At 43.2% G+C, this 16,140-nt stretch overlaps 1 protein-coding gene across 1 annotated transcript in view; it reads left to right on the top strand.

The window, feature by feature from the left end:
• The window catches only part of TMEM245 (transmembrane protein 245), a 342,105-nt gene that overhangs the window by 151,810 nt on the left and 174,155 nt on the right, over nucleotides 1–16,140 (top strand). The window contains 3 exon segments of the mRNA XM_030204645.1: nucleotides 3,044–3,148; nucleotides 10,148–10,230; nucleotides 15,516–15,606. Of these exon segments, the coding sequence (XP_030060505.1) occupies nucleotides 3,044–3,148; nucleotides 10,148–10,230; nucleotides 15,516–15,606 (279 nt within the window).

Genomic DNA, 16,140 nt, shown 5'->3' with positions numbered 1-16,140 from the left:
GCAAGGGGAAAGGAGAGGAGGGTCGTTGGACATGGGTGGCTGCAGGGGGGCAGGGGAGAGGAGGGTCGCTGGACATGAGTAGCTGCAGGGGGAGAGGAGGGTTGCTGGACATGGGTGGCTGCAGGGGGGGCAGGGGGAGAGGAGAGTCGCTGGACATGGGTGGCTGCAGGGGGAGCAGGGGAGAGAGGGGGGCCGCTGCACATGCGTGGCTGCAGGGGCAGAGGAGGGTTGGTGGGGAGGGGGTCCTGAGACCAGATGGGTGGCTGCAGGGGGGGCAGGGGAGACAGGAAGGACGCTGCAGGGGGGGGGATTACCTTGCTAGCGCCCGTTTCTTTGCCTACCGAAACGGGCCTTTTATACTAGTAAGATATAAATTAGGCCTTTACTAATTAAGGGTTTTTCTGTGGAATTAGAATGTAGTGTAAAGCAATGCTTAATAACCTTGAGATTTAGGGAAGATTTTTCAAAAGCAACCTACATGCTTGTACCCAAGTTGAAATATTCCTTATTTTTAACATATTTGTGGTAATTTTCTAACAGGACACTTACATGAAAGGCCCAAAAAAGTGTTTATTTTATAAAGGGAAATGGAACTTGATATACCGCCTTTCTGTGGTATTTTGCAACTACATTCAAGCGGATTACATATATACAGGTACTTATTTTGTACCTGAGGCAATGGAGGGTTAAGTGACTTGCCACAAGGAGCTGCAGTGGGAATCGAACCCAGTTCCCCAGTATCAAAGTCCGCTGCACTAACCACTAGGCTATGCGCCTAGTGTCTTTTCAGCAGAGGGTTGCACATTGATTCTCTGTAGTGCACAAATGCTGTCATATACACCTACTCTGTAGAAGGTAAAATAACTAGTTTGTATTTATTTAAAACTAGTAAAAAAAAGGCCCGTTTCTAGAGCCAATGAAACGGGTGCTAGCAAGGCTTTCCTCTGGCCCCCCCCCACCCAACGCACCTTCATTGTTAGTGACGCCATTGTGCCGCCGTGGTCGCCGTCGATGTGTGGCTCTGGCCCCCCCACCCAACGCACCTTCATCGTCAGTGACGCCATTGCGCCGCCCTGGCCGCCGTCGATGTGAGTGAATTGCTCCACCCTCAACGTCATAACATTTGACGCGAGGGCGGGGCCCCGAGACTGTGTTTTTCGTGGCTTCAGAGCTTCGAACTTACGAACCTTGGCTTCAGTGAAGTCAGACAATAGAACGTTGAGGGTGAGTTTTATATATATAGATATACATATATACTGCAAACACTGTAAGACAATTCAATGTGGGTTACAGTAAACATCCTTGAAATTATAAGAATTAACAAACATTAGAGTTCCTTAATTCATGTTAAAACATTGAAAACAACACCTCTCATATAAAACACTTGCTAGTTAAGATCACTGGTCAACCAAAGGCTTTCCTAAATAAATACCCTTGTGCTCTACCCAAACAATACCTCTGAGAATGTGAATATATATGCATGCCATCTTGTCATCACATGTACTTAGCACGCAGTTTTATAAGAACCATTTTCTGCTTTCAAAATATTCTTTACTAATGTGAAAGGCTTTATAAAATTTTCCCCAGTGCTATCTCAAATTATTATTATTGGTCTGTCACAATTGCTCTAAGACACTGTGAAACTCCAGCATAATGTTGCTTGTGAAGACACAAAATTTCTTAAATTTTCCATTTCCTTCCTTATGTACAGCTGATGAACACCATTAGGGGCATTTTCGATATGATGTCCAAATCCAGTTTTGGTTGTTTTGCAAAAAAGTCCAAAAATCCAGTTCCAAGCCATGATCATTTTCAGAACATAAAAACATCTTGTCTTTTTGGTTCAAAAATCACCCTATTTAAGGCGTTTTTATGCTCCATGCATTTTTCTTTAAGGGACATTTTCAAACAAAATAACATCCAAGTGAAAAACGCACAAAAACACGCTACTGGGATGTCTGGGAGTCAGCAGTCTTACGAGACTGACCAGACGGACATCCCAGCAGAGCAGTGGGGCAGCCTAGGGAGTACTGCAGTGAACTTCACATAAAAGGTCCCATGTACTCATCACATCATAACACCATTATATTGTGTGTTGAGTCCTCCAGGAATAGGAGAAAATGCACAGTACCTTACTGTAGACCTCTACAGTAGCCCTTATGCCTGCAGGTGTCACCTATATGCGGGTTCAGTAAGTATTTTGTGTTTTTGGGGTGCTCACAGTTTCCACCACAAGTGTACCAGATATGGACCTGGATCCCCTTCTCTGCAGTTCACTGCACTGACCCCTAGGCTACTCCAGGGGCCTGCTTGCTGCTGTAAGAATAATGGCCATTATATCTGCAGCTGTCATAGAGCCTGGTATGTACTGTCAATTTCACCTCTTCAGGGGGTGGGAGGGGGGTCAGTGACCACTGGGGGATTAAGGGGGGGGGGGGTCATGCCTTTCTCCCTTCAGTGGTCATCGGGTCAGTTTGGGCACCTTTTGACACTTAGTTGTGATTGAAACAGGTCTGGCCACAAAGTCTTAATTTTTGCCCTGGACATTTTACAGTGTTCCATTATCGCAGAAAAGCATCCAAATCGTAAGCTTACCCAACGTGCCCCCTTGAGATTTAGATGAACTATATAGAAAAACATCTTTAAAATGAGTTTCGAAAATGGCGATTTAGACATTTATTGCAAAAAAAAAAAAAATCATCTGCTGCTTTGTGCCATTATCTGGACATTTTTTTGTTTCAAAAATGAGCCCCTATATGTGCTTTTAGAACTTTATACTATTAAACAGTAGCCTGGAGTTCACTGCTATGAATCAGAAACACCACGTCCACTTATATTTATTTGCTGGAAGTTCATTGACCATGGTGCAATATGTGTGTGTGAATTTAATTTACCAGATATCACATATATTTTAACATCTGTGTTTCACATTGCTTTTTAATTTTCTAAACTATGCTGCAAACACTGACCTCTGATATTGTTGACCCTTGATTTTATATCAGATAATATTATGTTTTAAATTGGGTTTTTTTCCTGTTTGCAGATGATAATATGGTTGGAGAAATCCCTTGATAAAATCATCAGTATTTTCATCATATTTTTACTAGTCATTGGAACTCTTCTACTAGCCCTCCTCCTTACTGCAAAGGTATAGTTAACAACCTTATATAAAGAAAACATGTTTTACACCTGCTATTGTTGTGCAGTTGTAAGAGGGGTAGTTACTAATGTAGGTCAAGGGAATAATACATGATTTTTTTTTTCAAATAATGAGCCTTAAATAGAACAATTGTGCATTATTTGCCCTATACTCATATTTTAATTGCAGTGCAGGTTCAGTTATAATGAAATGTAAATGCATACAAAGTAGCTCATTGTTGGTAAAATGAATGTCAATTTGTGTTTGATCTTGCAATGTACGTTTTTCATAGAAAGATAATGCCAGCTACTTGAGAGCATTGGGCCACTAATATATGGCTTGATGCTCCTGGGGAGCTTCTTAAAGGGCACTGGTGCTGGAATATTCACACCCCCAGCTTCCCTAATTTGAAGCCACCTGATCCTCCCCTAACATAAACTCCCCTTTGGCACCTACCAGGTAGTAGGGGGTGGGGAAGGATCTATGATTTGCTCCTGCCATATCAGCATCCAAATTCAAAATGGGAATGAAGTCCCCCTAGTAGTAGTCCTGTGGTACTACCATTAGGGGGCTTTCAGTGCCATTTTGAACCCAGACTTTGATTGGGTACAAGTGATTGGGATTACTCTGTTTCTCTCTTCTCCCCAGCCACCAGGGAACCTCACAGTAGGGCAGATTCAGTAGGGGCTTTGATCCCGTGGCAGGGAAGGCGGTGGTTCTTAGCCCCTTTAAAATAAAGCACTTGACTTGGGGCCCTCTAGCTTCACAATGTTCTGGTCAAGGAATATGGGGGTTTTGATTGTTGCAATTTAAAATAAATGTTACCATGCTAGGTTAGTGTCTGGCTCAGTAAGTTTCACAGTTGTGGTAAAGCTAACTTACTTACTGGTAGCAGGTGTTTTCTGGGGACAGTAAGATACATAGGTTTGCATGTATGTGACCTCATCCGACAGAAACTGCACAGGAATGCTTTTGAGCTGGTTTACAACAACTTTCTAAAAAGTTGCACCACACATTTGCGTGTATCTTCCCGTTTGCTGCTCTCACACGATTCCTTGCTAGTTGAGTTGTAAAGCTGTTGCTGTCACATTGGACCTTGCTAGTTGAGATGTTAAGCTGATAGAATTCAACCCCAATAGGGGAGGAAGGATGATATCTAAGGCTATTTATCCTCCTGCCCTCAGGGAACACTTGCTTTACAGGTATGTAACTTTGCTTTATCTGAGGACAGGCAGGATATACAGTGGTGGAAATAAGTATTTGATCCCTTGCTGATTTTGTAAGTTTGCCCACTGACAAAGACATGAGCAGCCCATAATTGAAGGGTAGGTTATTAGTAACAGTGAGAGATAGCACATCACAAATTAAATCCGGAAAATCACATTGTGGAAAGTATATGAATTTATTTGCATTCTGCAGAGGGAAATAAGTATTTAATCCCTCTGGCAAACAAGACCTAATACTTGGTGGCAAAACCCTTGTTGGCAAGCACAGCGGTCAGACGTCTTCTGTAGTTGATGATGAGGTTTGCACACATGTCAGGAGGAATTTTGGTCCACTCCTCTTTGCAGATCATCTCTAAATCATTAAGAGTTCTGGGCTGTCGCTTGGCAACTCGCAGCTTCAGCTCCCTCCATAAGTTTCAATGGGATTAAGGTCTGGTGACTGGCTAGGCCACTCCATGACCCTAATGTGCTTCTTCCTGAGCCACTCCTTTGTTGCCTTGGCTGTATGTTTTGGGTCATTGTCGTGCTGGAAGACCCAGCCACGACCCATTTTTAAGGCCCTGGCGGAGGGAAGGAGGTTGTCACTCAGAATTGTACGGTACATGGCCCCATCCATTCTCCCATTGATGCGGTGAAGTAGTCCTGTGCCCTTAGCAGAGAAAACACCCCCAAACATAACATTTCCACCTCCATGCTTGACAGTGGGGACGGTGTTCTTTGGGTCATAGGCAGCATTTCTCTTCCTCCAAACACGGCGAGTTGAGTTCATGCCAAAGAGCTCAATTTTGTCTCATCTGACCACAGCACCTTCTCCCAATCACTCTCGGCATCATCCAGGTGTTCACTGGCAAACTTCAGACGGGCCGTCACATGTGCCTCCGGAGCAGGGGGACCTTGCGGGCACTGCAGGATTGCAATCCGTTATGTCGTAATGTGTTACCAATGGTTTTCGTGGTGACAGTGGTCCCAGCTGCCTTGAGATCATTGACAAGTTCCCCCCTTGTAGTTGTAGGCTGATTTCTAACCTTCCTCATGATCAAGGATACCCCACGAGGTGAGATTTTGCGTGGAGCCCCAGATCTTTGTTGATTGACAGTCATTTTGTACTTCTTCCATTTTCTTACTATGGCACCAACAGTTGTCTCCTTCTAGCCCAGCGTCTTACTGATGGTTTTGTAGCCCATTCCAGCCTTGTGCAGGTGTATGATCTTGTCCCTGACATCCTTAGACAGCTCCTTGCTCTTGGCCATTTTGTAGAGGTTAGAGTCTGACTGATTCACTGAGTCTGTGGACAGGTGTCTTTCATACAGGTGACCATTGCCGACAGCTGTCTGTCATGCAGGTAACGAGTTGATTTGGAGCATCTACCTGGTCTGTAGGGGCCAGATCTCTTACTGGTTGGTGGGGGATCAAATACTTATTTCCCTCTGCAGAATGCAAATAAATTCATATACTTTCCACAATGTGATTTTCCGGATTTAATTTGTGATGTGCTATCTCTCACTGTTACCAATAACCTACCCTTCAATTATGGGCTGCTCATGTCTTTGTCAGTGGGCAAACTTACAAAATCAGCAAGGGATCAAATACTTATTTCCACCACTGTAATAGCCTTGCATGTGGGACTCCCTAGCTACAGAGTGCCTTCAATAAAAAAGGAAAATATACAGAAGGTCCTGCAACAAGCAAGGGTTAATCACAGTCCTAACAACAAATACAAATTTGCAACTTTTTTTTCCCCTTCAGGAAGGCAGTCTGAAACAGAATGAGACATGAATGTGTGGACTGAAAACCACATTGCAGCTGATCTCTAGTGGGCTACCAGTACAGTCATAGCTCTGACATTATGAACTATGATATGACCCTCCGCAGACAGCACAGCATGGACATAAGTGAAGGAGATGCAGTCAGCTAGCCAGTTAGAGTGCATTTATTGATGGTGCCCCCATCCTGTTTGGGTCAAAAGAAACAAAACGCTAGGTGGGATTTGCTCCACTCTAGATAGAAGGCCAAGACTCACTTGCAGTCTAAAGTGTGTAGTGTGTTTTCACCTTTATGGGCTTGATGTCTTGGAAACAAATATTGGTAGATCAATTCACTGGTTGTGAAGGTAGAATTCCAACACTACTTTTGGGAGGACTTTAGAATGGGTGTACAGGACCACTCTATTATTGTAAAACTTGTGTAAGGTGGATCAGGTACTAGGGCCTAGAGCTCACTGATCTTGCATTCTGAAGTTACTGCCACCAAAAATAGGACCATCCAGGTCAGGTACTTCATATGACAGGTGTCTAGTGGCTCAAAAAGAGCTTTCATCAGCTGTTTAAAACAATGTTGAGATCCCAAGACATTGCAGGAGGCTTGATGAGGGACTTCAGCTGAAGTAAGCCCCTCATAATCCAGACAACAAGTAAAAGCTGAACAGAGATTTTACATTGTACTTGGTGATGATAAGCACCAGTAGCAGTAAGGTGAATCCTTATAGATTTTGCCTTTAGCTTGACTTTGACCAGTGTGGAAGGTATTCAGGCAGTTTTTATGTTGGACAGGGCCTTGCACTCACATCAGAAAGGCAAGCTATTTCCATTTAAAACAATAGGACCTTCTAGTGATAGCTGTACCTGAAGCCAGTAGCACTTGAGAGACACTATCAGGCAAGTTCAGTGAATCCACTACTACCCTCTCAACATCCAAGGATGCAGGTACAGACCCCCCCCCCCCTCCAAGGCTTGTCTGCTATATGATCTTAGTTTGAAGCAGAACTGAGGGACCTTGTTATGATGTCTCGTATGGTCCTCTTATAATTTTTCACAATCCTTCCGCAATTTAACGACTTTGAATAACTTTGTGTCATAAGCAAATTTAATTACCTCACTAGTTACTCCCATCTCTAGGTCATCTATAAATATGTTAAAAAGCAGCAGTCCCATCACAGACCCCTGGGGAACCCCACTAATTACCCTTCTCCATTGAGAATACTGACTGTTTAACCCTACTCTCTGTTTTCTATCTTTTAACCAGTTTTTAATCCACAATAGATCACTACCTCCTATCCCACGACTCTCCAATTTCCTCTGGAGTTTTTCTTGAGGTGCTTTGTCAAATGCCTTCTGAAAATCCAGATACACAGTATCAACTGGCTCACTTTTATCCACATGTTTGTTCACCCCTTCAAAGAAATGTAGTAGATTGGTGAGGCAAGATTTCCCTTCACGAAATCCATGTTGACTTTGTCTCATTAATCCATGCTTTTGAATATGCTGTATAATTTTGTTCTTTATAATAGTCTCTACCATTTTGCCCAGCACCGACGTCAGACTCACCGGTCTATAATTTCACGGTTCTCCTTTGGAACTTTTTTAAAAATCGGCCACCCTCCAATCTTCCAGTACCATGCTCAATTTTAAGGATAAATTACATATTACTAACAATAGCTCCGCATGTTCATTTTTCAGTTCTATCAATACTCTGGGATGAATACCATCCGGTCCAGGAGATTTGCTAATCTTCAGTTTGTAGAACTGCCCCATTACATGCTCCATTTTTACAAAGAATTCATTAAGTTTCTCCGACTCAGCTTCGAATACCATTTCTGGCACCGGTATTCCACTCAAATCTTCCTCAGTAAAGACCCAAGCAAAGAATTCATTTAATCTCTCCACTATGGCTTTGTCTTCCTTGATCGCCCCTTTTACCCCTCGGTCATCTAGCGGTCCAACTGATTCTTTTGCCGGTTTCCTGCTTTTAATATACCTAAAAAACTTTTTACTATGTGTTTTTGCCTCCAACGCAATCTTTTTTTCAAAGTTACTCTTAGCCTTTCTTCTCAGCGCTTTGCATTTGACTTGACATTCCTTATGCTGTTTCTTATTATTTTCATTCGGTTCCTTCTTCTATTTTCTGAAGGATTTTCTTTTAGCTTCCTTCACCTCACTTTTTAACCATGCCGGCTGTCGCTTGTTCTTCCGTCCTCCTTTTTAATACGCGGAATATATGTTGCCTCGGCTTCCGGGATGGTGTTTTTGAACAGCATCCATGCCTGATGTAAAATTTTTGACCCTCGCAGCCGCTCCTCTAATTTTTTTTTTTTTAACCATTCTTCTCATTTTATCATAGTCTCCTTTTTGAAAGTTAAACGTTAATGTATTGGATTTCCTGTTTATACTTCAAAGCTAATATCAAATCTGATCATATTATGTTATCAAGCAGCCCCAGCACCATTACCTCCCGCATTAGATCATGTGCTTCAGTAAGGATTAGGTCTAGAATTTTTCCTTCTCTCGTCGGTTCCTGTAGCAGCTGCTCCATAAAGCAGTCCTTGATTTTGTCAGGGAATTTTATTTTATTTTTTTTTTATTTTTTTTTTTATAATATTTTCATTTCACATTCATGTATATACATAAATTCAGAAAAATAGGAAAAAAAAATATTATGATTAAACATTACAAGAAAATTACTTTTTTTTTAAAGACCACAATAATGTTGTCCAAAATCTAAGCAATCAAATATTATAGACAATTAAAGTAATAAGAGGTACAAGGCAACTTCTGTCAGGGAATTTTACCTCCCTATCATACCCTGATGTTACATTTACTCAGTCAATATTGGGGTAATTGAAATTGCCCATTATTATTGTGTTGCCCAGTTTCTTAGCGTCCCTTATTTCCTTTAACATTTCTACATCCATCTGTTCATCCTGGCCAGGCGGACGGTAGTACACTCCTATCACTATCCTTTTCCCCTTTAGACATGGAATTTCAATCCATAGGGATTCCAAGATGTGTTTTGTTTCCTGCAGAATTTTCATGCTATTTGATTCAACGCCCTCCTTAACATACAGTGCTACCCCGTCCACCAATTCGATCCACCCTATCACTACGATATAATTTGTACCCCGGTATGACAGTGTCCCACTGATTATCCTCCTTCCACCAGGTCTCAGAGATGCCTATTATATCTAATTTTTCATTTAGTGCAATATATTCTAACTCTCCCATCTTATTTCTTAGGCTCCTGGCATTCACATTCAGACATTTCAAGCTATGTTTGTTCCTATGTACAAAATAAGAATCTCATCCTGATTGACAAGTATATAGATAGGTACAGAGAAGTCACAAAGCAAATACAGAAATGTGTACAAACAGAAACAAGACAGAGACACATATACACACACACTCATTCCCTTCCCCCACTTCTGCTACACCCTTAACCTTGCTGGGTCTGGCTCCCTATTTCATTTTCTTTTATGTAAATTTTGCTGTGAAAACCAGTGATTGAACAGTATGTTATTCTTAATGATTACTGAGTATGGTAACATCTAGCAACTGAATTGTATGCTATCAGTTGCTATGTCTTCTGCTGTGGAACAGTGGCACACTGTTTAAATTAAAATCTGTCCTTTGACATCTGTGGACAGTAACATCTAATGGTTAGATAAAATATCTCACTTGGTTTTATTTAATAATTTTATTCACAAACCAACAGAAAGTTTGAATACTGCTCCATTCAGTTCACCCTTTTCCCTTCCAGACATACAAACCAACTTTTCAAAATTATTGGGGTTGCTAAGCCCAACAGAAATTACATCTCTCTGGACACAGTCAAGGAATTTATTCAATATTGGGGGTGCTCAAGCCACCCCACAAAGCTGGTTCCTGTGCTTCCAGACAATTCACACCCATGGTCTGGAAAAAAATTTAATGAGCCACATTCCATATGCTTTCCCCATTTGTTTCCTGTGAATCAGAAATTGACATAATTTTTTTTTTTAACTATACAACAGGTGCATCAGGAGAGCGTGCATATCATTGAAGTCACAAGCAACTTAATAAATGATACTGTCTCCAAGCATCCTGAGTGGGCAAGGTAAATGTACTTATGTTATAATAGAAGAGTTGGGGGACTGTGATGCCTAGAAATTTGAACGGGTAGATGTGTTATTTTATTTTAATTGAACTTTAAAAGTGTACAACAAAATTTATAAAACAAAACAAACTTTAAGATTTTCAAAATTGTCTGCATAAAATGGACATTCTTTGTGCCCCGTTTAATTTATTCTTGGAGCTCCATCTGCCATTCTTTCTTTTTTGTCCCAGACAGGAAAAGCTATTCCTTGCTGTTCTCTTTTTATTCTTATGAAAGCTGCAGTTGCTACTGGTTGCTGTTTTTAAGCTTTATCAAGGTCACCAGGGTGGTAACTGGTTTTCTGTACCCTTGTCCGCTTCCTTGCATCCTTTAATAGGTACCTCATGGTTTTTTGAACCTTTTAAGAGTAATGCCTAATCAATTTACCTTTCTCTAAAGAGAAGATTTAGCATATCACACAAATGTTCATGTGGCTGCATGGTGCCAAGTAGAATAAAAATTTCTGAGTTTTCTGGTAAAGACCAAGAGTCTTCCTTGCATATTCACTGGTCTTCCTGTACTGTAGAACCATGAGCGGCTCACCGGTTTTCATTGTCCTGCTGAATGGTCATATCAGGGCCGCCGGGAGACTGGGCCGGGCCCGGGGCAAGGCTGCCCCTGGGTTGTCGTCGTTGCCGCCCCCATCTGTCCACCACCGGGCCGGGCCCACCTTGAATTAAAATCATAGCGCCTCACCTCGCCCTTGCTCCGTGTGAAAGAAGCGCATCAGCGGCAGTCTGCAGATCGCCTCCCTTTGGGCCTTCCCTCCCTGTGTCCCGCCATCATGCAAGTTACATCAGACAAGGGCGGGACACAGGGAGGGAAGCGCAGCAGCGGCAGTCTGCATGGTCCTTCCCTCCCTGTGTCCCGCCCTTGCGCAAGTTACATCAGACAAGGGCGGGACACAGAGAGGGAAGGCCCGAAGGGAGGCGATCTGCAGACTGCCGCTGCTGCGCTTCTTTCACACGGAGCGAGGTCAAGGTGAGGTGCTATGATTTTAATTCAGGGGGCCGGGTGGAGGGGACTGCCGCGCTGCCCCCCCCCCCTCTCTGCAGCCCTGGGTCATATGTAGGCCAGTGGAATCCATGACTTTTCTTCAGTGTTTGTGCTAATTATCCTCCTGATTTCAGTCAACTTAAATTTCCCTCATAGGTGGATAGTTATTAAGGCATATTAATTGTCTCTTGAGGCAAGGGTGGACTGACAGTGGTCTGGGCCCTTGAGCAATACGGTTCATGGACCCCTAACTACCTATCAAATGTGATTAATTAGATGAAAGCTTGGGGAGATTGGACTCCCTACTGCTGTGCGCCCTCAGTCACTGGCCTGTTCCATTGGTCTGTTCTCCTCTGCCTTGAGACATGTTAAAAGGTAATAGCATACGTTAGCGTTGGAGGAAGCGTTCTTAACTGGTTTAGAGGATTCCTGACAACAAGATCATACCAAGTAACAATTAAAGCGGCAACATCAGCCCCATGGACACCTGAATGTGGAGTTCCCCCTCTCACCAACCCTCTTTAACCTAATGATGATACCTCTAGCCAAGCTTCCAGACAATCAAAACCTCAACCCATACATATATGCTGATGATGTCACGATCTACATCCCGTTCAAACACGATCCTAAGGAAATCACCAACGAGATCAACCAAAGCTTCCAAATCATGCACTCCTGGGCGGATGCTTTTCAGGTAAAACTCAACGCAGAAAAAACACAATGTCTCATACTTACCTCACAACATAACAGAAGTAAATTCTCCACCATAACCACCCCTAACTTGCCCCTCCCTGTCTCCAACACTTTGAAAATTCTTGGAGTTACCATCGATCGACATCTCACACTTGAAAACCATGTAAAGAATACAGCTAAGAAAATGTTCCACTCCATGTGGAAACTCAAAAGAGTGAAACCTTTCTTCCCAAGGGCCATTTTCCGAAACCTGGTATAATCAATGGTACTAAGTCACCTGGACTACTGCAATGCTCTGTACGCTGGCTGTAAGGAACAAATTATCAAGAAACTTCAAACTGCCCAAAATACCGCAGCCAGACTTATATTTGGAAAGACAAAATATGAAAATGCAAAACCCCTAAGAGAAAAATTACACTGGCTCCCAATTAAAGAACGTATTGCATTCAAGATCTGCACGATTGTTCATAAAATCATTTACGGAGACGCCCCGTCATACATGCTTGACCTCGTGGACCTCCCACCCAGAAATGCCAAAAGATCTGCCTGCACCTATCTCAATCTACACTTCCCCAGCTGCAAAGGATTAAAATACAAACTAATACATGCGTCCAGCTTCTCCTACATGAGTAACAGCTGTGAAATGCACTACCAAATCACTTGAAAACAATCAATGAAATAACTAACTTTCGCAAATCGTTGAAAACCTACCTCTTCACCAAAGCCTACCATGAGAACACATAATTAACCACAACACATCAACACTCTTCCCTTATTATGACTGTCTTCTTTCTATAATTGCTTGATTAGATAGACTTGTTATTCTTATTATCCTTAATATCTCTGTAACACCAATTGTATTTTTTGTACCCTGAAATGGTGATGCCATAACAGGTCTTTGTAAGCCACATTGAGCCTGCAAATAGGTGAGAAAATGTGGGATACAAGTGCAATAAATAATAATCTCTCTATATAAAACGCACCTCCAACGTTCTAATGAAGCCTCTCTTAGCAAAGTGAAGGGGGTGAGATCGCATTGTGTCTGCCCCGCCCACGCGTCAAACGTGATGACGTCGAGGGCGGAGCAATGACACTCAACCAATCGCATCGCTCGGCAGCGAAGCGTCAGGGAAGGAGGCGGCGCTCCCGACGTCTAGCCTTCCCTTCCATGTGTTCCGCCTTCTTCTGACGTCAAGGATGACATCAAAGAAGGCGGAACACAGCGAAGGGAAACCTACACGTCGGGAGCACCGCCTCCTTCCCTGACGCTTCGCTGCCGGAACCGCCACGGAGGTAAATTTAAAACAAGAAAAAAAAAAACACGCATGTTGGGGGGAGAGAAGAGGGTGGCCAGTAAAGTACAACAATGGGAGCGGGAGGGCAGGGAAGAAACGACAGCATGGATGCGAAGGGGGGGGGGAGAAGAGGGCGGGCCAGGCTGGCTCATGGGAGAGAGAGGAGCATGGATGCGAGGGGGGGGTCATGGAAGGGAGAGAGGGGACTTGCTGGAAAAGGATGAATAGAGGCGGCAGGGGACAGAGGAGCATGGATGGCCATGGATTGGGAGGGCAGGGCTCAGGGAGAGAGGGCAATTGCTGGAAAGGGATGAATGGAGGGGCAGGGGACAGAGGACCATGGATGGGCATGGATTGGGAGGGCAGGACTCAGGGAGAGAGGGGAATTGCTGGATAGGGATGAATGGAGGGGACAGATGGGCATGGATGGATATGGATTGCAGGGCAGGCCTCAGGGAGAGAGGGGTATTGCTGGATAGGGATGAATGGAGGGGCCAGGTGACAAAGGAGCATGGATGGGCATGGATTGGAAGGGCAGGACTCAGGGAGAGGGGAATTGCTGGATAGGGATGAATGGAGGGGACAGATGGCCATGGATGCATATGGATTGCAGGGCAGGCCTCAGGGAGAGAGCGGAATTGCTGGATAGGGATGAATGGAGGGGCCAGGTGACAGAGGAGCATGGATTGGACTCACACTTTCACTCTGACTCTCAAACATTCACTCTCACATACACTCTCCCAAACATACACACTCCGAGGAAAACCTTGCTAGCGCCCGTTTCATTTGTGTCAGAAACGGGCCTTTTTTACTAGTAATAAATAATAATAACACACATTAAGTTACCACAGGAAACAGTAATTTATTTATTTAGATTTTGAACAAGTACACATCAAGCCACGCACAAAAAAGAAGAAAGGTTACCCTACAGAACAATCACAATAGTACAAAAAAGTAGGAATAGATCAAGGAACATAATATGAAGACACCTTGTGCAAGAAGGTTCCACTCAAAGACAACTGGGTGTCCTCACTTATGTCCTTTGGTCTATCCCTGTCCCTACTTTTTTGTACTCAAGTACATGTCTAAGCAGAAGTTCAGGATGGTTTCTGTATGTACCCTACTTCCCATAATTCAGGAAAATGATTGGCTATGCTTTCTGGACTTAAAGAAACCATATTCAGATACCAACACAAGAAGTATCTCAGATTTCAAGTAGCGAAACACCATTATCAGTACCATGTTCTGCTATTTGGCCTTGCATTGACTCCCAGGTCTTTACAAATTGTCTAGCAGTAGTCGTAGCATTGTTACGCACATTGGGAATTAATGTGTTTCCCTATCGGGATCATTGGCTTGTCAAAAGCACTTCTAAGGACGGAGCACAAGAATCCATGTGCAAAACTGTTTGGGTGCTGTAGCTCTTAGGGTTCATTATCTATTACCCCAAGCCCCAGCTTGAACCTATTGAGCAATTGGAGTTCATAAGAGCCCTGCTCGACATGACTTAGGCCAGAGCATTCCTACTGGACCAGTACATAGATGCTCTAGTCTTTGTAGCACTACAGGTTTAACAGAGTCAGCAGGTATCCACTCGGCAAATGGTGAGATTGTTAGGCCACGTGGCCTCAACTGTCCATTCCTTCATTTGAAGCTGGTCCAGTAGACCCTAGCTTCTCTGTGCCTGTTGTTTCCCTATACATATTTTGAATGGATTTGTGTCTAAATGGACCTATCTGCTGCATGTAACAGCACATAAACATCAATTTCATCATGCACTTTAGAACAAGTTCTACATCTGAAGATCCTGTTCTAAAATTATAGGGGAACTTCAGACATGCCGATTAAGACATCTGATTTCCCATTTTATTCTGTGTGGAGGAGTAGCCTGGTGGTTAGTGCAGAGGACTTTGATCCTGGGGAACTGGGTTTGATTTGCACTGCAGCTCCTTGTGACTCTGGGCAAGTCACTTAACCTTCCATTGCCCCAGATACCTGTATAAACTATGTTGCAAAAACCACAGAGAGGTGGTATATCAAGCCCCATTCCTTTCCCTTTCTAAAATGCCCTTCTATGTGCTTTTATAAAAGAGGCTAAAAGTAGACATCTGTTTACTCTCCAACTTAGGCGACCTGTTATAAAATTACACTTCATGTGGTTTGCCTGCTTGTTGCTCTGTCCATTGTCATGAGAAATTAAGACAATATTGCAAAATCTTGATAATGGTACTAGCTAGGTTTTTTGGGTTTTTTTTTGCTTAGTTGGCTTCCTGAAGCACAGGTGATACAGAAAGCCCTCGATTCAGCTGCTGACAATGTTTATCAATATGGTCGAGAATGGATAACGCACAAGGTGAGGCTGGAAATATTTTTGAAGCATCATTCTGTTGGAATATTTATATTTGACCTGTTACTAATTAATTAGAATCCAGTATTCAAAAGGATTTAACTGGGCAGGAGAGGGTCCTGTCTGGTTAAACCCTGCTGAACTGGCCATCTGCCAATATTCAATGGCACTTAACTGGTTAGTGCCACTGAATATTGCCAGTGACCACCCAGGCACTGTCTGGTTAGTGCAGAGGAGTAGTCCAGGGCAGTAGTTTGGGTGGAGCCAGAACTAAACTGGGTAGTGGCAATATTCAATCTGCTAACCAGCTAGGAAAGCAGACCAAGTTAAAACAGTTGTGTTAACTTTATCCACCAAGCTAACTGTGCATCAGTCTGAATATCAACTGGTACATGGTTAACTTCAGGTGACCACATGTACCTGGATATTCAATGCCAGAGGCTGGACATAGCCTGGCATTGAATATCTGGGGTTAATTCAGCCAACAGCTGTTAGTGGCTTCAAAACCGCTGACCGTTGCATGCTGAATATCTACTCTTT

Source organism: Microcaecilia unicolor, chromosome 1 (genome assembly GCF_901765095.1).
Source record: "Microcaecilia unicolor chromosome 1, aMicUni1.1, whole genome shotgun sequence".
Classification (NCBI taxonomy): Eukaryota; Metazoa; Chordata; class Amphibia; order Gymnophiona; family Siphonopidae; genus Microcaecilia; species Microcaecilia unicolor.
Note: the sequence above shows the minus strand (reverse complement) of the source record. Positions and strands in the feature narration are given on the sequence as shown.